Source organism: Oncorhynchus nerka, linkage group LG24, assembly GCF_034236695.1.
Source record: "Oncorhynchus nerka isolate Pitt River linkage group LG24, Oner_Uvic_2.0, whole genome shotgun sequence".
Lineage (NCBI taxonomy): Eukaryota > Metazoa > Chordata > Actinopteri > Salmoniformes > Salmonidae > Oncorhynchus > Oncorhynchus nerka.
The window spans coordinates 43,785,975-43,813,530 of record NC_088419.1 but is presented as its reverse complement, the minus strand read 5'-3'; the positions used below and the strand labels follow the sequence as shown (position 1 = coordinate 43,813,530).

Here is a 27,556-nt window from a genome sequence, read left to right as displayed (position 1 = left end):
ACTATCACACACACAGCCTCCCCTAAGTGGTACAGCATGGTCATGCCTGATACACATCAATAGCCCAAGGAATTATGTGAAACCTTTCATAATGTGAATTCCCATTTCTCTGATCGCATTTTCAGTTTCTCCTCACATGTTGAGCCTCAGGGATCACCTCCAAGGCACTTAACCCTAATTGCTCCTGTAAATTGCTCTGGATAAACGCGTCTGCTAAATGACTAAAATGTGACACAAACACACACACACATTCTTTCAATTCCACCCAATACAGACAATTCAAATGTGTCACTAATAAAGAATTAAGCCAAGACAACACAAACTATTATCAATTAAAAATGTTTATTATTTTGGGGTTTTTGTAGTAGTTTCAAAGTATATTTTCACACGTAAACTTAATAGACCCCACACGGTGTTTAAAAAAATGATTTACACTTGCCTAGGACTCTCAACTGCTTGGGTAGTGGGAGGGTTCCCTCCCCCGCCTGATGTACCACACCAGGAATTGTACAGTACATGATCAAACACAAATGTAAAAAAAAAAAAAAAAAACATCTTAGATGTACTCTTTCGTACTATTACTGAGACATAAAGTCTCTCAGGGATTTCTCTCTGAGTTCCAATGGCACCTTCCTTCTATTTATTCTTTCTTTCAAGATAAATGTATTTTTTGTTGTTGTCCGTGTGTGACAAGCATTGCCTAGAAGAACACTGGAAGATATTCCACAGATCATCATGATAGAAACACACATTTATTTATGGTACATCCTTAGTCCCACCTTTGTTCAGGCCTTCAGCAAAAACGATGAAAAAAAAGAGAACTCATGGCACCATTATGAAACAAGACAGTTGCATGCGTAATTGTCAGTGAGCTAGGGTGTGACGAGACCCACTCCCTGGACAGTAGCCCTTCCGCAGGGTCATTGGACAGGGCGCATGGGTCCAGTGTAACGACAGCTTGGGGTGGGATATGGGGTTCAGGGTCACGCCCTTCCTGAACAGCAGCCCGGTGTGATCGTAAATACAGAAGACGGCGGCTAAGGTTTGGAAGGGAGTTGAGGCGGTCCAGGGTTAATGGACATAGGGTAGGGGTGGGGCTAGGAGACCCAGTCCTTGACCTCTAGGCCCTCTGTGTGAGCTGGCCTGAGGTGCTACCCTGTTATAATCTCGCCCCGGCATGGCCAGACGAGGACTGGCCACCCCTCAGAGCATGGTTCCTCACTAGGTTTCTTTCTAGGTTCATTCCATTCTAGGGCGTTTTTTCTAGCCACAGTGCTTCTACATCTGCATTGCTTGATGTTTGGGGTTTTAGGCTGGGTTTCTGTATAGCACTTTGTGACATCGGCAGATGTAAAAAGGGCTTTATAAATACATTTGTTTGATTGATTGTTCCAGTGGGAGGAGGTTGAAAGGTGGATGCAGTAGGAGTCCTCAGAGCTAGCAGCAGCCTGGCTTGCTCTCAGCAGCCACCGTCTCCTGGTCGAGCTTGATGGGGTCCCCGTTGCTCTCCTCGTATGGCAGGCCCTTGTCGTTCAGCAGGATGTTCTCCACCAGGAACCGAGCTGCCTCGTCCACGTTGATGTTGTCCTGGGAAAGGTGAAACAACAACAGGCTTAAGGTTAAAGGTCACATCAATTCAATATGAATACAGTTGCTGAGGATATTGGTTTAGGCAGTTAACTAATGAGGAGCAACATTGGTGAAACAGGTCTGGGCGCATTCCATTTGTCACACAGAACAATAGTCTATAAAAAAAGATAACCCACTGGTATTTCATCCACCTCTCTCTTCTATGCAAGCACCAGAGGTTGTGTTATCCTCAGTTGTCAACTCAAGAGGACCTTTCCTATAGCCATGGCCTGTGACTAGGCTTCCAACATTAGCAGCCTGGCTAATATTCTTTCATGACTCTGCTACAGCTCTTTAGACTACTTCATATAGACAGCTGAGTGGCATCAGAGAGCGGGCCTTGAAAACAGCAGCCATCACTCATTTTGTCATTTCGCACCTCAGCAGCCAAGTGCAGCACAGCACAAAGCTGTCATCCCTCGTTTTGGAGGGGTTATGAATATTAATGCGTCTTCTCCAGGCCTCGACTGCTGCTAAGACATTCACAAAGTGACACTTCAGAGAAACGGCCAGGGCACCTTGGGAGCAGTGAAACTCAGGGTGAGTGTACGACTGGACAACACAAGTGTATCAAAGCTGCAAACAGGAATGAAGGGTCAAATATGATGGAGCATGGCATCAAACACAAAGTCCAATTATGAATGCAGATGAGATTTCAACTAAAATACTATTTGAGAATAAACTGCTCTTTGTGTTGTGATGGGAGGTCATCACTTCCACAGCAAACAGCTGTAGGCTACATCAGACTTCTGGCATGGGAGGAATCTGGTGTGTGAACAAATAAGGAAATCTAAATCCAATTGAAGTCCAATCCAAATCAGCAGACAGTGTTTCTCTCAAGGAATGGAAAGGCCTACATACACAGTGTACAAAACATTATGAACACCTGCTCTTACCATGAGACTGACCAGGTGAAAGCCATCATCCCTTAATGATGTCACTTTTTAAATCAACTTCAAAATCAGTGTTGATGAATGGAAGGAGACGGGTTAAAGAAGGATTTTTAAGTCTTGATACAATTGAGTGGCATTCAGAGTGTGAACGGGCAAGATAAAATATTTAAGTGCCTTTGAATTGGGTATGGTAGTAGGCGCCAGGCACACCGGTTTGTGTTAAGAACTGCAACGCTGCTGGGTTTTTTACACAACAGTTTCCCGTGTCTATCAAGAATGGTCCACCACCCATAGGACATCCAACTAGACACAACTGTGGGAAACATTGGAGTCCACATGGCCCAGCGTCCATGTGGAACGCTTTCGATACCTTGTAGAGTCCATGCCCTGGTGAAAGTAGGCTGTTCTGAGGGCAAAAGTGGGGTTACAACTTAATATTAGGAAGGTGTTTTTAATGTTTTATGCACTCCGTGTATAATACACCCTTAACATATGGATTCCCATTCCACCCAACGGAATGATGCAGGGTTTCTATTGCGTTCGCAGAGCTGTCCAACGGTCGATATTGAAAGTGACCTGTGACCTCTAGGGACTGTAGCCTGAGGTGTGCTTCTGAATGCTTGGCCACCCTTCAACATGGTGACGGCCCCTAACCACACACACACCTCACGTGAGACCACATTTAGCATGGGTGTTTAGCAGTACAGCACTATGTCAATGAGTCAACTAGATTAAACCTGGATGGCTAATGTAGCCAATGCATTACTGAGCATCAAGTGAAGGGTGAGTATCTTGGGCAAATGTAAAATTATATTGATTACGAGACTCAAATTTGGCTGGCTCGCTCACTTTGAGTGTGAAAACTGGTGTGTCTATGAATGTGGGGTGGTTTATTTTGTCTTGGGTCTATTTTTCCTGGTTGCTACATCTGCTGTGTAGCTGGTCGGTTCCCAAGAGCCAAGCTGTTTGTTCATTATTCATCAGTAAATCTGAAAAATTAGGCCGGGTGAAAAAAAAAATCGAAATGTGTTTTATGAGTAGTGCATGACCCTAGGGTGGAAACGCATACATTCTAAGTAATTTCAATGAGTCTTTCATCATTCTGATGGTTTTATACTGTTCAATTCTACCTTAAATAATTTTCTGCATTTTCATACATTTCCTGCGGCACGATATGGGCAAACAATCTATGCCTTGTTTTTAACCAAATGTTGCAATTGCGATTTCACGATTTAGAGCACAACACTTCGGTGAACTGTTGGAATCATGGAAATAATAATTATTCTAATGCCATAGTTAGAATATTATAGTGGGCACTTTCAATACAGTGTTGCTTAACATGACAATGAATGAAAATGCCAGGGAGGAGTTGTGACAGGGTAGGAACCAAAGTTTGATAAGTGTTTCCTAGGGGACCCTATAATCTTTGGATACATTGAACGTTTTCTCTTAGCTACTTCATGTAGCTAACATATTCTTGCTTTGATTTACAAGATACTGTTACACAAACATGCTGATTTCGGTCTATACCATCACTGGTATTATCAGGATATATAGCTCATTACGTTCTCTGACTCAGTACATTTATTAGCTAGCTAGCGATTACCGGCTAACAATTAGAAGCTAGCAGAATTTAGGCCCAACTTGCTAAGAAATGACAAACTAGCGGTTGGATGTAAGAAACTAATAGTGTAATTATAGAACACTAGTGGATTTATATTAAGGGGCAAAGTGAAAAAAGCATCGTTGTCATCAACATTGTTGCATGTGCTCCATTCACCATGCATGCAGATTGAACGCAAGTGTCTCGCGGTCGAGGAGCAACAAATGCACTTTTGGAGTGATAGGGGGCAGGGCTAGCTCTGTGTGGAAAGCGGCATGAGAGAGAGAGATGACTCAAGTAAACTATTAAAATGGACATTACACATCTCATATTTAAGAAACCTAAAATTAAAATACTGTTATACAGTGGGGCAAAAAAGTATTTAGTCAGCCACCAATTGTGCAAGTTCTCCCACTTAAAAAGACGAGAGGCCTGTAATTTTCATCATAGGTACACTTCAACTATGACAGACAAAATGAGAAAAAAAATCCAGAAAATCACCTTGTAGGATTTTTAATGAATTTATTTGCAAATTATGGTGTAAAATAAGTATTTGGTCACCTACAAAAAAGCTAGATTTCTGGCTCTCACAGACCTGTAACTTCTTCTTTAAGAGGCTCCTCTGTCCTCCACTCATTACCTGTATTAATGGCACCTGTTGAACTTGTTATCAGTATAAAAGACACCTGTCCACAACCTCAAACAGTCACACTCCAAACTCCACTATGGCCAAGACCAAAGAGCTGTCAAAGGACAGCAGAAACAAAATTGTAGACCTGCACCAGGCTGGGAAGACTGAATCTGCAATAGGTAAGCAGCTTGGTTTGAAGAAATCAACTGTGGGAGCAATTATTAGGAAATGGAAGACATACAAGACCACTGATAATCTCCCTCGATCTGTGGCTCCACGCAAGATCTCACCCCGTGGGGTCAAAATGATCACAAGGGGGGACCTAGTGAATGACCTGCGGAGAGCTGGGACCAAAGTAACAAAGCCTACCATCAGTAACACACTACACCGCCAGGAACTCAAATCCTGCAGTGTCAGACGTGTCCCCCTGCTTAAGCCAGTACATGTCCAGGCCCGTCTGAAGTTTGCTAGAGAGCATTTGGATGATCCAGAAGAAGATTGGGAGAATGTCATATGGTCAGATGAAACCAAAATTGTAAAAACTCAACTCGTCGTGTTTGGAGGACAAAGAATACTGAGTTGCATCCAAATAACACCATACCTACTGTGAAGCATGGGGGTGGAAACATCATGCTTTGGGGCTGTATTTCTGCAAAGGGACCAGGACGACTGATCCATGTAAAGGAAAGAATGAATGGGGCCATGTATCGTGAGATTTTGAGTGAAAACCTCCTTCCATCAGCAAGGGCATTGAAGATGAAACGTGGCTGGGTCTTTCAGCATGACAATGATCCCAAACACACCGCCCGGGCAATGAAGGAGTGGCTTCGTAAGAAGCATTTCAAGGTCCTGGAGTGGCCTAGCCAGTCTCCAGATCTCAACCCTATAGAAAATCTTTGGAGGGAGTTGAAAGTCCGTGTTGCCCAGCAACAGCCCCAAAACATCACTGCTCTAGAGGAGATCTGCATGGAGGAATGGGCCAAAATACCAGCAACAGTGTGTGAAAACCTTGTGAAGACTTACAGAAAACGTTTGACCTCTGTCATTGCCAACAAAGGGTATATAACAAAGTATTGAGATCAACTTTTGTTATTGACCAAATACTTATTTTTACAACATAATTTGCAAATAAATTCATTAAAAATCCTACAATGTGATTTTCTGGATTTTTTCTCTCATTTTGTCTGTCATAGTTGAAGTGTACCTATGATGAAAATTACAGGCCTCTCTCATCTTTTTAAGTGGGAGAACTTGCACAATTTCTGGCTGACTAACTACTTTTTTGCTCCACTGTATATATAGGTCATGTAAAAACCCAAACTGGTCCGTGCATCAATATCGGTAGATCGTAAAATACAGTATACTGCCCAGCCCTAGTGGTTCAGCACAAATTAAAACAGACATGTCTATAAAACACACATGTCGTACTTGCGCCCACACACACACACACACACACACACACAGCTCCATGCCAACCATCTGAGTTACAGCCTCTAATGGAGTCATTTATCTCAGGAACATGTGCTGGTGCATGCTGGGTACTGGCACACCTGTCACTCACATGAACTCACACACACATATGTATGCACAGCTGCAAATGATGACAGAAAAGGGAATTCAGCAGCAGGGACATTTTGTATTTCACGAAGCCTGAGATTCCCTGGAGGCTCATGTTTGCCATTCTGTTCAACTGTTAGAAGTGCTCACTGCATACAATCCCACAGAATAACACACACACACACGCACCTCAAGGCTCTAAACAGACATATATAAAGTATTTCTCACAATGTAGGTTATGATGTTATCCTAGAAGAAATAACACAGGAAATCCCATGTAGCTCAGTTGGTAGAGCATGGTCCTTGCAATGTGGGTTTGATTCCCAAGGGGGACCAGTATGAAAATGTATCCACTCAAGTCGCTCGGGAAAAGAGTGTCTGCTAAATCACAAAAATGTCAAATGAAATCAAGTTTTCAAAACAGGGAACCTTCTACAGTACTTCAATATGTGACCGTCAAGGTGTTGCAACTATATGGATTGTGCCCCATGATTCAGCACACGATAGCCTACTGTGTAATGAATGTATATGTATGAGGGTGGATTATCCCTTGATTCTGCAATGCACAGATAACTGCCACGCTTTGGTTTCTAGTGGCACACTTCAGCTATAATCAATCAAAGGACATGTCTAAGCACCAACAGGTCTAACAGCACAGGATTAGAGCTGGGAAACGCTGTGGGCGTCATAACCTCAAAGCTGATCGGGACACTGAGTGTGTGGGGTTCTAAAGGGTATCCCTATGAGCTTTCCATGGGCTGGGGAACGGGGATGTCACTGAGATGTGGGTGAGTGTGCCATTATCCAACCAAAACTCTCAACTGTTTAAACACAACCTGCCCAAACACATTGAGTGAATGGTGCTAGTGTGTGGACATGGACACTACAGGAGATCACAAGTGAGAGCTAACTGTAATTTCCGCAGGGACTAGAGGTGGCATCAGAATTGCAGTGACAAGCAGAAACTTAAAGACGGTGAACTGAGGCACACACACACACAGTCCCCAGCTTCATGACAACAGGGCCCCATCGACACATAGATCGGGAGCAATTTCCACACACACAATACTCACACAGTGTGTGTTTGTGCATACTAGGACTTTCCCAGACTAAAAATAAATTGGTCGACCGAAATTCATCCTGTTCTTTTGACCAATCGACCAAATGTTTAAACTTATTTTTCCATATATAGACAGATACACCCCGTGTTTAAAAAAAATCAACTAAATATGCACTGAGCTTGTCTGATTCTTTATGCACACTGTTTGATTAAATAATTAAGACACACAAATGACTCATTGGTAACAGTGCGATGGTCACACAGTGAGTGCATGTGGGACTGGTGCACGTTGTCTCGTTCTCCTCCCAACTGCAGCGAGAAAGCACCACAGCAAGTGCTTATTAAATATGTGTACCAGAGAGTCTGTTCTAACGAAGAAAAAATATATATATATGTACACAGTTGAAGCCGGAAGTTTAGTTTACATGCACTTAGGTTGGAGTCATTAACATTGTTTTTCAACCACTCCACAAATTTCTTGTTAACAAACTATAGTTTTGGAAAGTCAGTTAGGACATCTACTGTGTGCATGACAAGTACTTTTCCGACAATTGTTTACAGACAGATTATTTCACTGTATCACAATTCCAGTGGGTCAGAAGTTTACATACACTAAGTTGACTGTGCCTTTAAACAGCTTGCAAAATTCCAGAAAATTATATCATGGCTTTAGAAGCTTCTGTAGGCTAACTGACATCATTTGAGTCAGATGTAGGTGTACCTGTGGATGTACTTCAAGACCTACCTTCAAACTCAGTGCCTCTTTGCTTGACATCATGGGAAAATCAAAGACCTCAGGAAAGAGCAATTTCCAAACGCTGAAGGTACCACGTTCATCTGTACAAACAATAGTATGCAAGTACAAACACCATGGGATCACGCAGATGTCATACAGCAAAAAAAAACTATGGTTTGCAACTGCACATGGGGACAAATATCATACTTTTTGGAGAAATGTCCTCTGGTCTGATGAAACAAAAATAGAACTGTTTGGCCAGAATGACCATCGTTATGTTTGGAGGAAAAAGGGGGAGGCTTGCAAGCCGAAGAACCCTATCCCAACCGTGAAGCACGGGGGTGGCAACATCATGTTGTGGGGGTGCTTTGCTGCAGGAGAGACTGTTGCACTTCACAAAATAGATGGCATCATGAGGAAGTACAATTATGTGGATATATAGCAACATCTCAAGACATCAGTCAGGAAGTTAAAGCTTGGTCACAAATGGGTCTTCCAAATAGACAATGACCCCAAGCATACTTCCAAAATTGTGGCAAAATGGCTTAAGGACAACAAAGTAAAGGTATTGAAGTGGCCATCACAAAGCCCTGACCTCATTCCCATAGAAAATGTGTGGGCAGAACTTAAAAAGTGTGTGTGAGCAAGGAGGCCTACAAACCTGACTCAGTTACACCAGCTCTGTCAGGAGGAATTGGCCAAAATTCACCCAACTTATTGTGGGAAGCTTGTGGAAGGCTACCCAAAATGTTTGACCCAAGTTAAACAATTTAACGGCAATGCTACAAAATACTAATTGAGTGTATGTAAACTTCTGACCCACTGGGAATGTGATGAAATAAATAAAATATGAAATAAATCATTCTCTCTACTATTATTCTGACGTTTCACATTCTTCAAATAAAGTGGTGATCCTAACTGACCTAAGACAGGGATTTTTACTAGGATTAAATGGAATTGTGAAAAACTGAGTTGAAATGTATTTGGCTAAGGTGAATGTAAACTTCCGACTTCAACTGTATATATGGATGACTTATAAAGCCAGGGCCATTTAATAGTTGGGCTATTGATTATAGACGTAATTAAGATGGGGTCGACCAACAGCCTATCGACCCAACAATCGATCAGTCCACTAATATGGGGTAAACTCTAGTGCATACGTATTGTAATACATATTCCTGTGGTGTCTCCACACGTCTCTCTATGAAACATAACTACCACCTAAACGAGACCCAGCGCCGCAGGAGGTAAGGGTGATGTAGCACCCCTTGAAAAATCTGAATACCCAAAAATATTTTGTATTATTATTCTGATTTTGAAAAAAACAAAAAACAGAAGTAGTGCACTGGGCCTTTAATAGTCCGGTATAGGCCTCCCGGGTGGCGCAGTGGTTAAGGGCGCTGTACTGCAGCGCCAGCTGTGCCATCAGAGTCCCAGGCTCTGTCGTAACCGGCCGCGACCGGGAGGTCCGTGGGGCGACGCACAATTGGCCTAGCGTCGTCCGGGTTAGGGAGGGCTTGGTCGGTAGGGATATACTTGTCTCATCGCGCACCAGCGACTCCTGTGGCGGGCCGGGCGCTCCTGTTGCTTCCGGGTTGGATGCGCGCGGTGTTAAGAAGCAGTACGGCTGGTTGGGTTGTGTATCGGAGGACGCATGACTTTCAACCTTCGTCTCTCCCGAGCCCGTACGGGAGTTGTAGCGATGAGACAAGATAGTAGCTACTACAACAATTGGATACCACGAAATTGGGGAGAAAAAGGGCAAAAAAAAAAATAATAATAAAAAAAAAAATTGGACTGATATAGCAGTCTGCAGCACGGGCAAATCCACCCCCCTTTGAAAAAATGTGAAAAAAGTTCTGATTTAACTCCCCCCAAGTCAGGCCTTTACACTTTTATTACATTACCCGTTCATGCTATTTCTGCCCTCGTTTTGATTTCCATTCATTAAATCTATTAATCTGTTTGACGTGGAGCAACAACAAAAAACGACCAGAAAAACAGAATGTAACGTGTGTGTGTGAAACGTGATTTAAAGAAAATCGGCAAGCCGTGGTGAATCGACCATGCAACTAGACCTGAAAGCACCGGTTTACCCTTAATACGCTGAGCTATGTCAGCCATCTTAAACACGTGGCATAAAATGGGCAATGAGCTGAGTAAGAGTCAAATGTTTGTCATTGTTTGTTGACAATTGTGTTTTATTTATTATTTACTGAAAAGCAACCTGTAAAACATTAGGAAACAACTTTACAAACAAAAACCTACATTTACCTTCAGTTCAAGCTGAATACAAAAGCCTAATGCACACACTAACTATACTATTATCTGTAGTGTGGTTGTAGCTAATGCTTTATGATTAGGGGAGAGCGAATAGCAAAACAGCAACACGCTGTTATACTTATGGTGTAGGCCTAGTGTATGTGTGTGTGTGTGTGTGTGTGTGTGTGTCTGTCTCTCTCTCACCATGGCCGAGGTCTCAAACCAGCCCAGGAAGCCAGTCTCTTTACAGAAGTTGTCCATGAGGGAAGTGTTTTTGGAGCTCTCTTTCTTCTGATCACACTTATTGGCAAGCAGCACCGAGGGTATAGGGCTCCCATTGGCCAGTTTCACCTTGCTATCCAAGTCGTGCTTCCATTTGGACACTGCCTCGAAAGTGGAGCCCCTCGTCACGTCAAACACCACGAATGCCCCCACCGCCTCCTTGTAGTACACCCGTGTCATGTTCCCGAATCGCTCCTGGCCTGAATGGGGGAACATGAAAGGAATGTGATCAGTAACTCAATGGTACAGTACACAATGCAACCTTGTAGGTCTAGTAGTATTTATGGAGTTAGTAAACAGAAGGCTGTTGGTTTAAATGCTCAATGAGTGACACAATGTAGATATTCAGCTACTGCCCCAAAATAACACATCAGCCAGGGTCCAAGGAAAAACAACACATCTTGATGTACAAAACATTGAAGTAGGCCTATAGGAGAGGGATGACAGCAAGTAAGCCTTTGAGTGTTGCTAATGAGACATCAAAGCAGGGCCTGTTCCCTCCGTACTCACACAGGCAAACCTGTGAGAGGATATTCCACTGGTCCTATAAGCCAGGGCAGTGAGCACACCGCAACAAGGACCGCCTCCGATATTACTCCAATAAATATCTCACCAGACTCACATTAAAAGGTGCCAGTTTGGGGAGAATTAGCCCCGTTTACCAATAATGATTTAGACATGGATATCAAACTGAGTGAGGGTTCTCAACAGTGTTTCACAAAGGCAAAAGTCTCTCAGTCAAAGATACGTTTTAATAGTCTTAATGCATCATTTAGAGTGTCTCTAGAAATCTCGAGTGATGCTTTGAAGTCAAAGCAAGGGGAATTACCACTGTGATCTGGGGTGCCAGCATCAACTAAAAATGTTGTTACCAAATCGATAACGGAATCCCCCATCCCAAAAACGGAATTTCGGCAATTGAATTGTCTAGAACGGGAAATTATAGTCGTCACAAACCACAGTTGGGTTCACAAGTTTGGACAGCGCAGTACAGCACAGTAGAGTACAGCACGGAAAAGTAGAGTATAGTTCATTACAGTACAAAAACAGAGTAAATGTAGAGTTCAGTACATAGTAGAGGACACTAGAGTTGAGTATACTACAATGTACTTTGATGCCCAAACTTCTGAAACATAGAACTCTATGCTAGGTTCAGATTTGGTCCGGTCCAACAAAATTTGGTCTTGTTTGGGGTCAGAGCTCATTAGAATAATAGCCCGTGATTAGAATAATAGAATAATACCCAAAGATGCAAAGGAGGATATTGTACATTTATACCTTTGTGTACCTATTTAGGTTACATCACCATGAAGAGAATGACATTCATATTATTTTCTGTGTAGGACAGTTCAGGGACCCATGATGAAATTCCGTTACCGGGTGTAAATCCACTCACTTACTGTAGTTCAATAACCAAAAGAGATGATTTCAAAGTGGATGTGTCATATCATAGCTGAGCCCTCATTCTTTCTGCATACATCGTGGAGTTTTTGGAAAACGAGACAAAAAACTGAGGAAGATGTTACCAAAACTCTATTACCAAACTCAGCATTCTAATAGATATGTTTTTGTAAAATGTTCTGTGTAAATTGTTGTTAAGTCCTTGTGCATAGAGTTGTACGGTTTGTTAAACTTTGAAATCAACGGTTTTCATTTACAACTGCGACCTGGCCAAGATAAAGCAAAGCAGTGCGACAAAAACAACACAGAGTTACACGTAAACAAACGTACAGTCGATAACACAATAGAAAAATCTATCATCTATACATGATGTCAAACGGCAGCCAAGCATCAATTATCATCTCACCTGAATAAGATCCCCAAATAAAATGAAAAGGAGCATCAAGCTCATCACTGTGCACTTTTGCCCCCCCGTGAAATTCATCGTAACTTATTTCATCTGTAGCCTAATAACAACGTCATGCTTCCCCAAGTCATAGTGGGAGACTAAAGAACATATCAATATGATGGTTATTATATCAATATTTGCATAAAAAAAGGCTTTTCCACCACCATTTATTGCATAATTAATTTTACCGACAACTAAACATCCCACTGTCTAATGTATTTTGATTTGTCCACATCTGGAATGTTTACCGACAAAATTCCATCAGACAAATTTCCATCAGGTATGACATTTTTTATCAAACATGTACTTTACTCACATTAAAAAAAAGTTGGGTGGAAACCTGGTTACTGATATTGAACCGCCAAACAAGTGCCTGCTGCATTGATTAAGAATTCGCAAAGATAGGACACTCATCCTCATATTATTGACTACATATAACCCATGCTCAATGTCGACTGAAGCCTGCAGATCAAAATCCTATCTAAAATCTCCCATTCTGTTCCTTTCAACGTGTACCTCAAATTAGAGGTCGACCGATTATGATTTTTCAATGCCGATACCGACACCAATTATTGGAGGACCCCCAAAAAAAGCCAATACCGATTAAATCTGATGATTTTTAACATGTATTTGGAATAATGACAATTACAACAATACTGAATGAACACTTATTTTAACTTAATATAATACATCAATAAAATCAATTTAGCCTCAAATAAATAATGAAACATGTTCAAGTTGGTTTAAATAATGCAAAAACAAAGTGTTGGAGAAGAAAGTAAAAGTGCAATATGTGCCATGTAAGAAAGCTTAACGTAGAAAGCTTAACATTTAAGTTCCTTGCTCAGAACATGAGAACATATGAAAGCTGGTGGTTCCTTTTAACATGAGTCTTCAATATTCCCAGGTAAGAAGTTTTAGGTTGTAGTTATTATAGGACTATTTCTCTCTATACCATTTGTATTTCATTAACCTTTGATTATTGGATGTTCTTATAGGCACTTTAGTATTGCCAGTGCAACAGTATAGCTTCCATCCCTCTTCTCGCTCCTCCCTGGGCTCGAAGCAGCGTTACCCATGCAGAGCAAGGGCAACAACCACTCCCAATGCTTGAAGCATTGCGAAGAGCTGCTGACAAAATGCACGAAAGAGCTGTTTGAATGAATGCTTACGAGCCTGCTGCTGCCTAACACCGCTCAGTCAGACTGCTCTATCAAATAATATACTTATTAATATTATTAATAATAACACACAGAAATACGAGCCTTAGGTCATTAATATGGTCGAATCCGGAAACTATAATCTCGAAAACAAAACGTTTATTCTTTCAGTGAAATACGGAACCGTTCCGTATATTATCTAACGTGTGGCATCCATAAGTCTAAATATTCCTGTTACATTGCACAACCTTCAATGTTATGTCATAATTACGTAAAATTCTGGCAAATTAGTTCGCAATGAGCCAGGCGGCCCAAACTGTTGCATATACACTGACTCTGCGTGCAATGAACGCAAGAGAAGTGACACAATTTCACCTGGTTAATATTGCCTGCTAACCTGGATTTCTTTTAGCTAAATATGCAGGTTTCAAAATATATACTTCTGTGTATTGATTTTAAGAAAGGCATTGATGTTTATGGTTAGGTACATGTTGGAGCAACGACAGTCCTTTTTCGCGAATGCGCACCGCATCGATTATATGCAACGCAGGACACGCTAGATAAACTAGTAATATCATCAACCATGTGTAGTTATAACTAGTGATTATGATTGATTGATTGTATTTTTAGAAGATAAGTTTAATGCTAGCTAGCAACTTACCTTGGCTTCTTACTGCATTCGCGTAACAGGCAGGCTCCTCGTGAGGCAGGTGGTTAGAGCGTTGGACTAGTTAACTGTAAGGATGCAAGATTGAATCCCCGAGCTGACAAGGAAAAAATGTTGTTCTGCCCCTGAACAAGGCAGTTAACCCATCGTTCCTAGGCAGTCATTGAAAATAAGAATGTGTGTTCTTAACTGACTTGCCTAGTTAAATAAAGGTGTAAAAGAAAAAAAAAAAAAAAAAATAAATAAAAGAAAAAAAAAAAATCGGCATCCAAAAATACTGATTTCCGATTGTTATGAAAACTTGAAATCGGCCCTAATTAATCGCCCATTACGATTAATCGGTCGACCTCTACCTCAAATACAACTAAAACTGCAAATTCTATTTGACAAGTTAAATAGAATGGATATCATGCTTTAAAGCATTTCATCTGTATGTCTTGCAATCTGGTGGGAAAATTCCAACACAATTGACCCTAACAATTTTACATTTCCATGAAAGGTCCATTGAATTACAGTAATGAGCACTGGACAAAACCTTGAGAGGAACCAGATTCTGGTGGAGCCCCATCTTCCAAAAATAATTCCCAGAACAAGAGTTTATTGAACCTTCAAGACTGCTGAGGTCAATCAACCAGTGAGTGATTGTTCACTGAGGCGCTAAGGTGAATCTTTAGGTCGGGGGTTCAATGGGAAGACCCCTGGCTGGGATCACACCCAGCCAGCCAGGCTTCTAGACCATCACTTCAGTTTTCCACTGAAAGGGTTTCAGTTCCTCACAACAGAAATGGATGTTGTTACAGCACACTTCATCCAATTAAAGATAACCAATTAGGAGTAGCTCACCTCACATTACAGCACCTAGTATACACTGCAGCCAAGTTGAACACGGAATACAGAGAGCAGTTTCAGGAACTGTGATGGCAGTTTTCCCCCCTGAATTTTTACTTCATTATAGGTACTTCACCCAGCCATGTATGGAAACTGAGCAGCGCGTTGCAGTGCGGGTGTCAGCGAGGGAGTGAATACACTGAGGAGCCTACAGACCTGCTCAGTAATTGCTCATAATTGAGGGTCTAAATTTAGTCTGTTTAACCCCAGGTGAACTCACTGGGGACACGGCACAGTAGGAAGGAGAGACGATCGGTTGAAATAAGGCTTTCATTTCCAGGCCTTTTGGTGCCCAGAGATTCATTAGAAGAAGTCTTAGAAGAAATAAAAACCCAGAAAAAAGAACCTCACTTTAAAAATGTTCTCCAGGCATATTTCTTGGATTTCAATAAACAGGTTCCACACAGAAACACTTAAGGCTCAGGCTGACATTTGCGGGAAAATGGTTTCCAGTAAGAATCGAATGAACTGGGTAGTCAATGGAGTCAAATATTGACAGAACAAGTGCTCTGATATTTTCAAAATGTCAGCTATTTGTACTGGTTATGTTGACAATGACATGAATTCTGGAGTTACTCTGGATAGGAGCATCCTTGTGGTAATGAAACTAATAAGTAGCTAGGCTATTAGGTTGTGTTAGCCAATGATTTCACCTGTAGACATAATAAAGCTCCACTGTATTGGAAGCCATTGGAAATTGATCTCTTCACTGACATCCTAAAATAAGATTGTGAGCTTAGGGCTGAATATTCAGTGCCACTCAGATGGTGTGTGATTGATAAGTAAGCGTCGCTATGCTGTAGGAGTAGCCCTCACCTTCCGAGGGGAAACAGAATGAGTCGAAACGCTTCTTTCTCAATTCTGATATTTTTCCCGCTAATCTGTCTTTTGACCAAACACATCAGATCTTTTCACATCAGATATTTTTCAGAGCTGATTTGAATGGTCAAAATACCAATTAGTGAAGAAAAAAAAGACGTGTATACATAGCCATAGAGATTGATTAAATGGATCAATTTGCCCAGTACACACACACATGCACGTGTACAGCATCGTGATGATTGTGGTTTGTGCTGAGATGTTACGGCCATTAGAGCCATGATGAGGTTCAATGGTTAGACAACAGACGGCTTGTTATCTATTCTACTGTAACCTCCAAGGCAGTCTTGAAAAAAGGTCTAACCCCCAATGGCACATCCTCGATATAGGCAGCGATTCAACATTGTTAAGGGAGAACAGGATAACACAGTGAGCTTATGGGAAGAAATACGAGTCATGTGCTGTAGTTGAGAAATTCTGTAAGCTATAATTAGCATTCCGACGAAGGGTATGAGTGTCTCACGGTGCAGGCTACTATGATGAGCCGGAGACTGTATTTTTTTATATATTTTTTTACCTTTATTTAACTAGGCAAGTCAGTTAAGAACAAATTCTTATTTTCAATGACGGCCTAGGAACAGTGGGTTAACTGCCTGTTCAGGGGCAGAACGACCTTGTCAGCTCTTTCGGTTATTAGTCCAATACTCTAACCACTAGGCTACCCTGCCGCCCCAAATGACAATAAGGAGTCAAGACAGGTTGGCCATTTACTGGTAAACATGGTTCGTTTTTGTGTGTGAGATTCTCACATCGTTTTCTAATCACTGCCTGTCATGGAATGCCAAGTCTGTAAAACTAGAATATTTACAAAAACAAACAGGGAGGAGAGACGATCATTAGGGAATTCCAGTACATTTACAATTTGGCTGTCCACATTATTAATATAAAACCCCAGGCAAAATAAAATAGGAAGTATTGCTTAAGACCCTGTGAGACCACAATCAAAAAACTTATGCAATGTTACTCCAAGTTCCAATGACTTTCATTGAATATATTTTAAATGCCTTTTGCTATTCCGAGAGGGAAAGTAATCTTTTCTACAGATACATAATGGTTAGGGTGTCCATCTCTCTTCCCCATGGTCCTTGTGGGAGTTGTCTATGAAAGTGGGAAGAACAGATGGAAACACTGAGAAAGAGAGAAACTCTTCATCATCCTGTGCCCTAGCAACCCGAGTTTCCTCTACGGTCTCTGTCGAGATGCTAGCTGTGGGTGGGTTACCATGGAAACTGTCCAAGCTAGCCGTGGCAGCGGCAACGGAGGCACGGGCAGTCTCACCAGTCAGTTGTTAAGAGGCTTGGGGCTGTGAACCAACCTCAACAGAAGTCCATTCAAATGCTGGCCTAACGGTTCTCTGGCGGAGATACAGTAAATATGGTGGTCATTACGAGACAGCTAGGGCCAATAGAAGTTTGCATCATGCAGAGTGAGTGGCAAAGGAGGAGCTGGAAAACAAAGACTATGAACATTGCCACATAATCAAATACTCTAAAAGGGACTATCCCCCCTCTTCCTCTGTTTCACCCCTTCCCCCATTATTGATTTCCTGTCTTACCTTCCCCTCTAGAGAAACATTGAGGTAGGTGGCCCTTCTCTCAGGATGCCTAAATCCTTGGCAAAAGGTGCTGGCTTACTTACTCCACTACCACCCCATGGTTGTAATCATCCTGTCCCTGGCTCAGACAAGCCCAGATGAGCGCAGCTATTCTGGGCCAGAGGGGGCGGGCGAGGCCCAGGCCTCACGCTGACTTCCAACGTACATCCATTTTTCCACAAGGCCCTGATTACTATCATTCCATCCGAGATGGTAATCATTATGGGAGAGTAAGGACGACATTGCCTCAACATTGGTTGGTCCATATCGTTGCCATGAGGACAGGCCCACCTACTTATTCTGCATGATTAAAAAGGCTTAAAGAACTGAACTCGAGAACCAACTTTTCGTTGAAAACGGCATATGTGACATCGATATTAGTCAAAAACAATTATTCCAGTGCCAAAATTGACTAAATGTGCAAGTAGGTACATTTGGTCATAAAGTCAGTATCTTCCAAAACTTAGTTTTGTGAGATTTAAATACAAGAGTTTGTCAGGACTTGAGGACTGGATTTTGATTTCGACAATGCCCACTAATACAGGATAAACATCTGCGGTGATTGCACTCCAATCATACCACAGGACACACTGACAGTGAGAACAACCTGCCCAGCAGATCAGATTTCATAAAACCAGTGCTTAATCTGAGCCAGATCCTGCACCTTTTAGTTTTGGACTGTTTCCTTCCGGAACCTATTTGCCACGATATGGTACCTATCATGTAATTAAAAAAAATATCTTTACCGTTTGTAAAAATTCAAATAAAAGCGTCTTAACTCAAGTTGCCTCCTCTGTAATTCTCCTGCCCCCTCAAAAAACGTAATGTGAAAACCTGCTGGACACTCTTTGAATTGATTCATGTTGGGCTGGCCCGAGTTGACGGTTTGCGCAACATTGTAGCCTCGGGACCAACGTATGCCTGTGTCTCTCACAGAACTAGAATGAGATTCACTTTCTGGGATTTCTCTTCCACTCTGTGCTCTGATAGACATGAGCCTCCAACTCAGCGTTACAATTCATGTGTTGACGTAGAATCATAGCCGCGGGACGGGTGCTGGAGGTTCTGCAGCATCCCTAATAAATTGAAATAAAATGTGCCAAAGTTATAGAATTACCGCTGCCTGTTCAGAAATAATCCACAATACCACACTAGGAGTAGGCCTATATTTTAGCCACAGAGGATCAATAGCTTTTATTTTTTAATGCCTAGCTGTGGATTGTTAAGCCCGATCACAAGGCATAGCCGACAGTCAGGAACGTGCGGCAAATCTGTCAGTGAACAGCATTCAGCCGAAACCGGCCTTTTGCAATATTTCAAATACAATCATGGGAAAACATAGGTTGGAAAGCAAATGGCTCCTGCTAAAAAGAGAATTCTCTTATCAGTCTGTAGAATACCAACATATGTTATCAACTTCCAAATAGTCGAACAGCATCGCCGGTAAGTGAGTTTCACATCATTGGTTGAGTCAATGTAACTGGAAAGCATTTTTAGGACTATAATTTCCTCCTCATATTGTAGACTACAATACGTGCCTCCACACACCTAGGCCTAGGCTGTTGATGGATTCAAGACATGGTCGTTTTTATTGATCTCAGAATCTGTTTGTCAGTGTCAAAGTAGCCTGTCATTTTGATCACTTTGTGCGTTACTAAAAAAGATTCAGCTAAAGTCTCCAGTCGTGTAAAATGACACAGAATTGCATGAAATGTGTTATAAAAAAGGCAACATTTTTCCCGGGCCCTAGGCTGCAAAAAAAAATCTCCATGTGTGCAACTTTTGTAAGACCTCTACTCTATTGACCTATGCCACTACGGAAATGTGATGATATGCATGCAATTCTTTATTATACAGATTTTCCGGTACCTAACAGCCCCCCAGGTAACCCCCCCTCTCACGCTCCCTTTTGTTCCGGCACCTCCTGACAGATCAAGCACCGCATAAGACAACACGTTACACATTGTTTTACTTGAGAAATACAGCACCAAAAACATTATAGTTAGATGTAAAGTGGCGTGACTAAAACCTTGCCTGCAAAAACGCATTTTAATTACAGATTTCTTATCTTAGATTCATTCTGATTATTTTCAGGAAGTGAAATTGGCTGTTGTAATTGTGTCTCATGGGTGACAAATCGAACCACATATTAGAAAAACACATGCGAAATTGGCGCATTCAATCGCTCTTTAAAGACTGGCCTTAATGACTTGGCAATACACCTCTAACTTTCTGTCTGGTTCACTCCATTATTCCTTCTCTTCTCTGACTCCCTGTCATCCTCAGTCTCCAGACTTGGTGTACAGGTGTGAATGATGAGTGTATTTGTGTGTGGGAGGGTGTGTGTATATTGTGTGTCATCCCCCTGTGGGGCTGAGAGTGTGTGTTCTCTCTCACATCATCTCTAGCAATGACATCAGTAAATGTGAATGAGGAACTGTGTGTTTGTGTGTTTTGCCTTCACAGCTCCTCTGGTAGAGTGCAATACAGCTTTGAGAGACACTGTACCAGAGGAGGCTGGTGGGATGAGTTATAGGAGGATGGGCTCATTGTAATGGCTGGAATAGAATGAATGGTATCAAACACATTCAACATATGAAAGCCACGTTTCCCTCCGTTCCATTTATTCCATTCCATCCATTACAATGAGCAAGTCCTCCTATAGCTCCCCACTCCCCTGCACTGTACCATACCCACGTCGGTGTGTATCTCAACACTGTCCCAATCTCTCTCTCTCCCTCTCTGGGTTACCGATCAGAGCTAGTGACAGACATGCAGGTTGTTGCGATGGCCTGTCACAGCACTACCAGTGTGTGATGAGAACACCATCAATCAGCAGTCATCTTTCAACAGTCTTGGTGAAAACGGTGTGTCCTGTCGGTCTCTGCCTGTCTGCCACCAAAATGTGTCAGACTTGGCTTTTCAGAGTGGTTTTGCAGTTCTCTAGTCCTATATCTGGCTTCAAATTCAACCTCATTCATAGTGGATTCAACATACGTCACAACATACTTCACAAAATTCAAATCACGACAGTTATACCGTGCATGTCCAGACCCCAATCTCACAACCTCATGATGGGATATGAAGCCTCACAGACACACATAAACACAACCCTTTTAATCTCTTAAGACTCAAATCACAGAGCCCTTGCTCAGGCCCTGACTGTAACTGCTGGCTAATGACTAACGTGTAGTCTCTTTCTCAGCTGGTATGATAAGGAGTCAACTGTGTCCATACAACTGCCTGTACTCCTGCTTGGCCTAATAAAAGAACTCACATGTGCGCATAGTGGAAGCCAATACTAAATGTATCCATTCATTAAGAGTCCTGTTAGCAGAAATCATTACAGTATTTTTGTCAGGGACAGGGAGAGCAGGATTTTTTGAATGAGAAAATAAATCTGATCACAATGTGATATGAGCTGTGTAGTGGTCCTGATAGGAGGCTGAGGTTAAATAAAACGTTGATATTGGTGATGAATGATAAGGAATGCTTTCCGGGAAGCATTGCACTTCCTATGCCTTTCACTAGATGTCAACAGTCTTTTGAAATTGATTCAGGCTTGTATTCTGAAAAATGAGGGAGTAAGAGCACTCTGAATGAGTGGACACTGCAGTGGCCCAAAGCTTTTTCATGCGCGAGACCGAGAGCGCGCCTTTCTTGTTTACCTTTTATATTGATGACGTTACTGTCCGGTTGAAATATTATTGATTATTTAGGCTAAAAACAACCGGAGGATTGATTATAGACATCGTTTGACATATTTCTACGAACTTTATGGATACTATTTGGATTTTTCGTCTGCCTGTTGTGACTGCGTTTGAGCCTGTGGATTACTGAACATAACGCGCAAACAAAACTGAGGTTTTTGGATTTAAACATGGACTTTATCGAACAAAACAAACATTTATTGAGTAAATGGGAGTCTTGTGAGTGCCACCATATGAAGATCAAAGGTAAGTGATCAATTTTATCACTATTTCTGACTTGTGTAACTCCTCTACTTGGCTGGGTACTGTTTGTAATGATTTGTCTGCTGGGCGCTGTTCTCAGATAATCGCTGGTGTGCTTTCGCCGTAAAGGCTTTTTGAAATCTGACACCATGGTTGGATTAACAAGAAGTTAATCTTTAAACCGATGTCTAACACCTGTATGGTACATAGATTTTTATAATGAGAATTTCTGTTTTTGTATTTGGCGCTCTTCAATTTCACTGGATATTGGCCAGGTGGGACGGTACTGTCCCACACCCCCTAATGAGGTTAAATAACTGATTAGCCTCAAAAAATTTTTTTACAGTAGCCTCAACAGCACTCTATAGGGTAAACCATAGTGGAAAGCAAGTTTTCATCCTCCTATGGGTACATTGCCAAGAATACAAAACATAGGAGGCTCATGGTTCTCTCCCCCTTCCATAGACTAACAAAGTAATAATGACATCTTCCGGAGGACATCCTCCAACCTATCCATCAGAGCTCTTGAGAGAATGAACTGACACATTGTCCACCCAATCAAGGAAGCAGCATAAGCTAAAGCTAGCTAGCACTAAATAATTGACTCAAAGAGAGAGAAAGACAAGTTAATGTCTTACAAAATGAAGGAGAAGCAACAGAGAGATAGCCAGCTATGTTTCATAGTATATTTATTCTTTTCACTTTCACTCAGTTGAAGTCGGAAGTTTACATACACTTAGGTTGGAGTCATTGAAGCTAGTTTTTCAACCACTCCACAAATTTCTTGTTAACAAACTATAGTTTTGGCAAGTCGGTTGGGACATCTACTGTGTGCATGACAAGTAATTTTTCCAACATTTGTTTACAGACAGATTATTTCACTTATAATTCACTGTATCACAATTCCAGTGGGTCAGAAGTGTACATACACTAACACAGAAACCAAACCAAACCATCATGCATAAATGTATTTTTTCCTACCACACCAAACGCGATCACGACGCGCAGGTTAAAATATCAACACAAACTCTGAACCAATTACATTAATTTGGGGACAGGTCGAAAAGCATTAAACATGTATGGCAATTTAGCTAGTTAGCTTGCACTTGCTAGGTAATTCATCCAATTTAGCTAGCTTGCTTTTGCTAGCTAATTTGTCCTGGGATATAAACATTGAGTTGTTATTTTACCTGAAATGCACAAGGTCCTCTACTCCGACAATTAATCCACACATAAAACGTTCATCCAAATCATTTCTAGTCATCTCTCCTCCTTCTAGGCTTTTCTTCTCTTGACTTTAACTTTCGCAAATTAGGTGCATTACGGCCACTGACCTCGTTCGTCACCCACGTGGGTATAACCAATGAGATGGCACGTGGCTACCTGCTTCTATAAACCAATGAGGAGATGGGTGGACTTGCAGCGCGATCTGCATCACAAATAGAACTGACTTCTATTTTAGCCCTTGGCAACGCAGATGCTCGTTAGTGAGCGCGAGCAGTGTGGGTGCAATAATTGAATAATGTAGATTTCTACATTTATTTTGCAACACGAGCGGTGTAGTCAGCCTGTTAGTTGACTGAGCCTTTAACTTCTTCGAGATAGGGGGCGCTCTTTTAATTTATGGATAAAAAACGTTCCCATTTTAAACAAGATATTTTGTCACGAAAAGATGCTCGACTATGCATGTAATTGACAGCTTTGGAAAGAAAAAAACTCTGACGTTTCCAAAACGGCAAAGATATTATCTGTGAGTGCCCCAGAACTAATGCTACAGGCGAAACCAAGATGAAGTTTCATACAGGAAATGCCTCAGATTCTGAAGGCGCTGTGTTCCAATGTCTCCTTATATGGCTGTGAATGCGCCAGGAATGAGCCTGCCCTTTCTGTCGTTTCTCCAAGGTGTCTGCAGCATTGTGACGTATTTGTAGGCATATCATTGGAAGATTGACCATAAGAGACTACATTTACCAGGTGTCCGCCCGGTGTCCTGTGTCGAAATTATTGCGTAATCTCTAGGTCCATGTGCATTCCATTTCTTCAGAAGAGAAAGTCAACTGCCACAAAGGATTTATCATCGATAGATATGTGAAAAACACCTTGAGGATTGATTCTAAACATCGTTTGCCATGTTTCTGTCGATATTATGGAGTTAATTTGGAAAAAAGTTCGCGTTTTAATGACTTAATTTTCGTTTTTTTTCTTACCCAAACGTGATGAAGAAAACGGAGCGATTTGTCAACACAAATAATCTTTTTGTAAAAACTGAACATTTGCTATCTAACTGAGAGTCTCCTCATTGAAAACATCTGAAGTTCTTCAAAGGTAAATGATTTTATTTGAATGCTTTTCTGGTTTTTGTGAAAATGTTGCCTGCTGAATGCTAACGCTAAATGCTACGCTAAATGCTACGCTAGCTATCAATACTGTTACACAAATGCTTGTTTTGCTATGGTTGAGAAGCATATTTTGAAAATCTGAGATGACAGTGTTGTTAACAAAAGGCTAAGATTGAGAGCTAGCATATTGATTTAATTTCATTTGCGATTTTCATGAATAGTTAACGTTGCGTTATGGTAATGAGCTTGAGGCTGTAGTCACGATCCCGGATCCGGGATGGCTCAACGCAAGAAGTTAAACAGCTTGGAAATTCCAGAAAATTATGTCATGGCTTTAGAAGCTTCTGATAGGCTAATTGACATCATTTTAGTCAATTGGAGGTGTACCTGTGGATGTATTTCAAGGCCTACCTTCAAACTCAGTGCCTCTTTGCTTGACATCATGGGAAAATCAAAAGAAATCAGCCAAGACCTCAGAAAAAATTGGAGACCTCCACAAGTCTGGCTCATCCTTGGGAGCAATTTCCAAACACCTGAAGGTACCACGTTCATCTGTACAAACAATAGTACGCAAGTATAAACACCATGGGACCACGCAGCCGTCATACCGCTCAAGAAGGAGACGTGTTGTCTCCTGGAGATGAACGTACTTTGGTGTGAAAATCAATCCCAGAACAACAGCAAAGGACCTTGTGAAGATGCTGGAGGAAACAGGTAAAAGAGTATCTATATGCACAGTAAAACAAGTCCTATATCGACATCACCTGACAGGCCGCTCAGCAAGGAAGAAGCCACTGCTCCAAAACCAACATAAAAAAGCCAGACTGCGTACTTTTTGGAGAAATGTCCTCTGGTCTGATGAAACAAAAACAGAACTGTTTGGCCATAATGACCATTGTTATGTTTGGAGGGAAAAGGTGGAGGCTTGCAAGCCGAAGAACACCATCCCAACCCTGAAGCACAGGGGTGGCAGCATCATGTTGTGGGGGTGCTTTGCAGGCAGGAGGGACTGGTGCACTTCACAAAATAGATGGCATTATCATTAAAATGATGTGGATATATTGAAGCAACATCTCAAGACATCAGTCAGGAAGTTATAGATAGGTCGCAAATGGATCTTCCAAATGGACAATGACCCCAAGCATACTTCCAAAGTTTTGGCAAAATGGCTTCAGGACAACAAAGTCAAGGTATTGGAGTGGCCATCATAAAGCCCTGACCTCAATCCTATAGAAAATTTGTGGGCAGAACTGGAAAAGCATGTGCGAGCAGGGAGGCCTACAAACCTGACTCAGTTACACCAGCTCTGTCAGGAGGAATGTAAACTTCTGACCCACTGGGAATGTAATGAAAGAAATAAAAACTGAAATATATCACTCTTATTATTATTCTGACATTTCACATCCTTAAAATAAAAGTGGTGATCCTAACTGACCTAAGACCGGGAATTTTTACTAGGATTAAATGTCAGCAATTGTGAAAAATTGTGAATTGTGAAAAGTCTAAATGCATTTGGCTAAGGTGTATGTAAACTTCCGATTTCAACTGTAGCTAGCGAATGCAGCTAGCTAGTTTAGCCTACGCAAACACAAATCCAATCAAATTTTGGCTCAAACAGAGAGGGATGCTATGTTAGCTAGCTGGCTATGGCTATCGAACACTGGAACACTTCCAAGTCAAGGTAAGCGTTTGGTTTTGTTAATATATTGTCACCGGGGCCAGCCGGTGTAACAGCTAATCTGCTTGCTGACTGTACTGCAACATTGTAGTGGGTTTACTAACGCGTTCGTTCTATTAGCTATGTTGACTATGACGTTAGCTAATATGGTGACAACGATGTAGACTTGTGTAGTGGTTAGCGGTTATGATATGAAGGTTTGGCTTGGAAAGGTTTTTGTGCCTGGTCACAGACAGCTGACATGTTGTGCACTGCAGTCTTCAAGCGAAGGGAAGAGGTGAGAGCGCGTAGATGCAAGATATAATTATGCAAGGAGCAAAATGATCATGCTGTTTGTATGTGGCTGCTATGAAAGTGAACTGTGTTTGTGTAATCAAGGGTGTACTGTAGGCTATTCATTCCACCGATTCTGTTGATAAATGTTTTTTTTAAACGGAAGCAAACTGAACGGGATAAACATACCTGAATTTGTCCAATAGGAACTCTCATTTGCAACTGTTGGACTAATGATTACACCCCTAGATCAGCTAGATGCAGAAAAGAGAGTGCAACTGTATTGAATGTGTCACGGTCTGTCACCTTGATTGCTCAAATTTCTCTTCAAATTTGCACCTACTTTGTAAACTTTCATTCATAGGCTAGGTTGTAGCAACCTCATGATGGGTATATGGAAAATTAGAGTATTAATGTAGTAGCCTAAACCTATCGATGTTAATGGAATATGAATGAGTCATCCAATATGCTGTAGTAGAAAGACAATGCTCATAAAAAAGAATAGCATCACCGACCAGCCACGTGCTGGCAAGCATGACTTAGTTTGGAAAACATCCCACAAACTAGATTGTAGGCTATTATTGAGAGACAGTAGGACAGACTTTCTGGTCTGGCATAACCAACTGTAACTCAAGATGTAGGAATGAGATGACAATGGACTGACGTTCGAATATCGACAGACTCACTCCCCACAGGGCGGGTGATCGAGCGACCCGCCCATTACCTACATTGTTTTATGTTGGTTACCCTGATCATAACACCGGGGAAACAGACCAAACAGGTATTTTCACATAAATATGCACGTGCCCCTGTGTACATAGTATGAAGCCCACGTGTGTAAAAAATAAATAAATATACATAATTACTAATGTGCTGTGCATCGTGTAAACACGTGTGCAATTCAAAGCTTCCCCTCTAGAATTGCGCAGTCACCACAATCGAGCACTTTTCAGAAAGTGGACAGGCTACTTTCACCAAACAATGCATAGCATAGGGTAAGCCCATTTGAAGCATCTCATTAGTCTTGATATGTAGAAAATGTGCATCCATCGATCTTACCTGCGATATCCCATAGTTGTAACCTCACCAGCGTGTTGCTGTCCCAGTTGATAACTTTGAGCGCAAAATCGACCCCAATAGTCGCTCTGTAGTGTTGGGAAAATAACTGATGGACGTATCTTTTGATGATGCTGGTTTTCCCCACACCTAACTCCCCGATGACAAGGACTTTGAACAAGTATTCCTTGCACTCCGATACCGATCCGCCCGCCATAGTGTGAAAGTCCGAATGACAGTGACTTTCTCAAATTCAACACCTGGTTTTTCTCTCACAGGATGAGGCAATGGGAAACTGTTTCTGTGCTGTTTGGAAATATGGTAACTAACTACAATAGAAAGTGCTCTACTTCCCTCCCCCCTTGTTCAAAAACACATCATATGACACGGAGTCATAGGACCCGGAAATGTCTAGTGTCCAAGTTTTTTTATTTTGTTTATTAAAACGTTTTGCCTCCTCCTGCGTTTACATGGTAACCATGGGTGCTTTGTGTGTATGACGGCTACACAACAAATGCAATCCAAACTTTAAAACAAATTGTAGGGCCTATTTTAACCAAATTAATT

General features: G+C 41.6%; 1 protein-coding gene across 1 annotated transcript; it reads right to left on the bottom strand.

The window, feature by feature from the left end:
- Positions 1 to 323: 323 nt before the first annotated feature.
- On the bottom strand, positions 324 to 27,368 carry LOC115108032 (ras-related protein Rab-32-like). The gene is made up of 3 exons (XM_029631912.2): positions 26,993 to 27,368; positions 10,576 to 10,853; positions 324 to 1,587 (listed from the first exon to the last, which is right to left on the bottom strand). The coding sequence occupies exons 1-3, from the start codon at positions 27,204 to 27,206 to the stop codon at positions 1,438 to 1,440; spliced, it is 642 nt and encodes a 213-aa protein (XP_029487772.1). The 5' UTR covers positions 27,207 to 27,368; the 3' UTR covers positions 324 to 1,437.
- Between the last annotated feature and the right edge of the window lie 188 nt (positions 27,369 to 27,556).

What these genes read in the sequence shown, in the direction of transcription:
- LOC115108032 (XM_029631912.2), bottom strand. Translation starts at nt 27,206, where the DNA reads ATGGCGGGCGGATCGGTATCGGAGTGCAAGGAATACTTGTTCAAAGTC. An exon ending in ACAACTATGGGATATCGCAG is followed by an intron (nt 10,854 to 26,992) that starts GTAAGATCGATG and finishes TCCCCCATTCAG; the next exon opens with GCCAGGAGCGATTCGGGAAC. An exon ending in GGTTTGAGACCTCGGCCATG is followed by an intron (nt 1,588 to 10,575) that starts GTGAGAGAGAGA and finishes CACCTTTCCCAG; the next exon opens with GACAACATCAACGTGGACGA.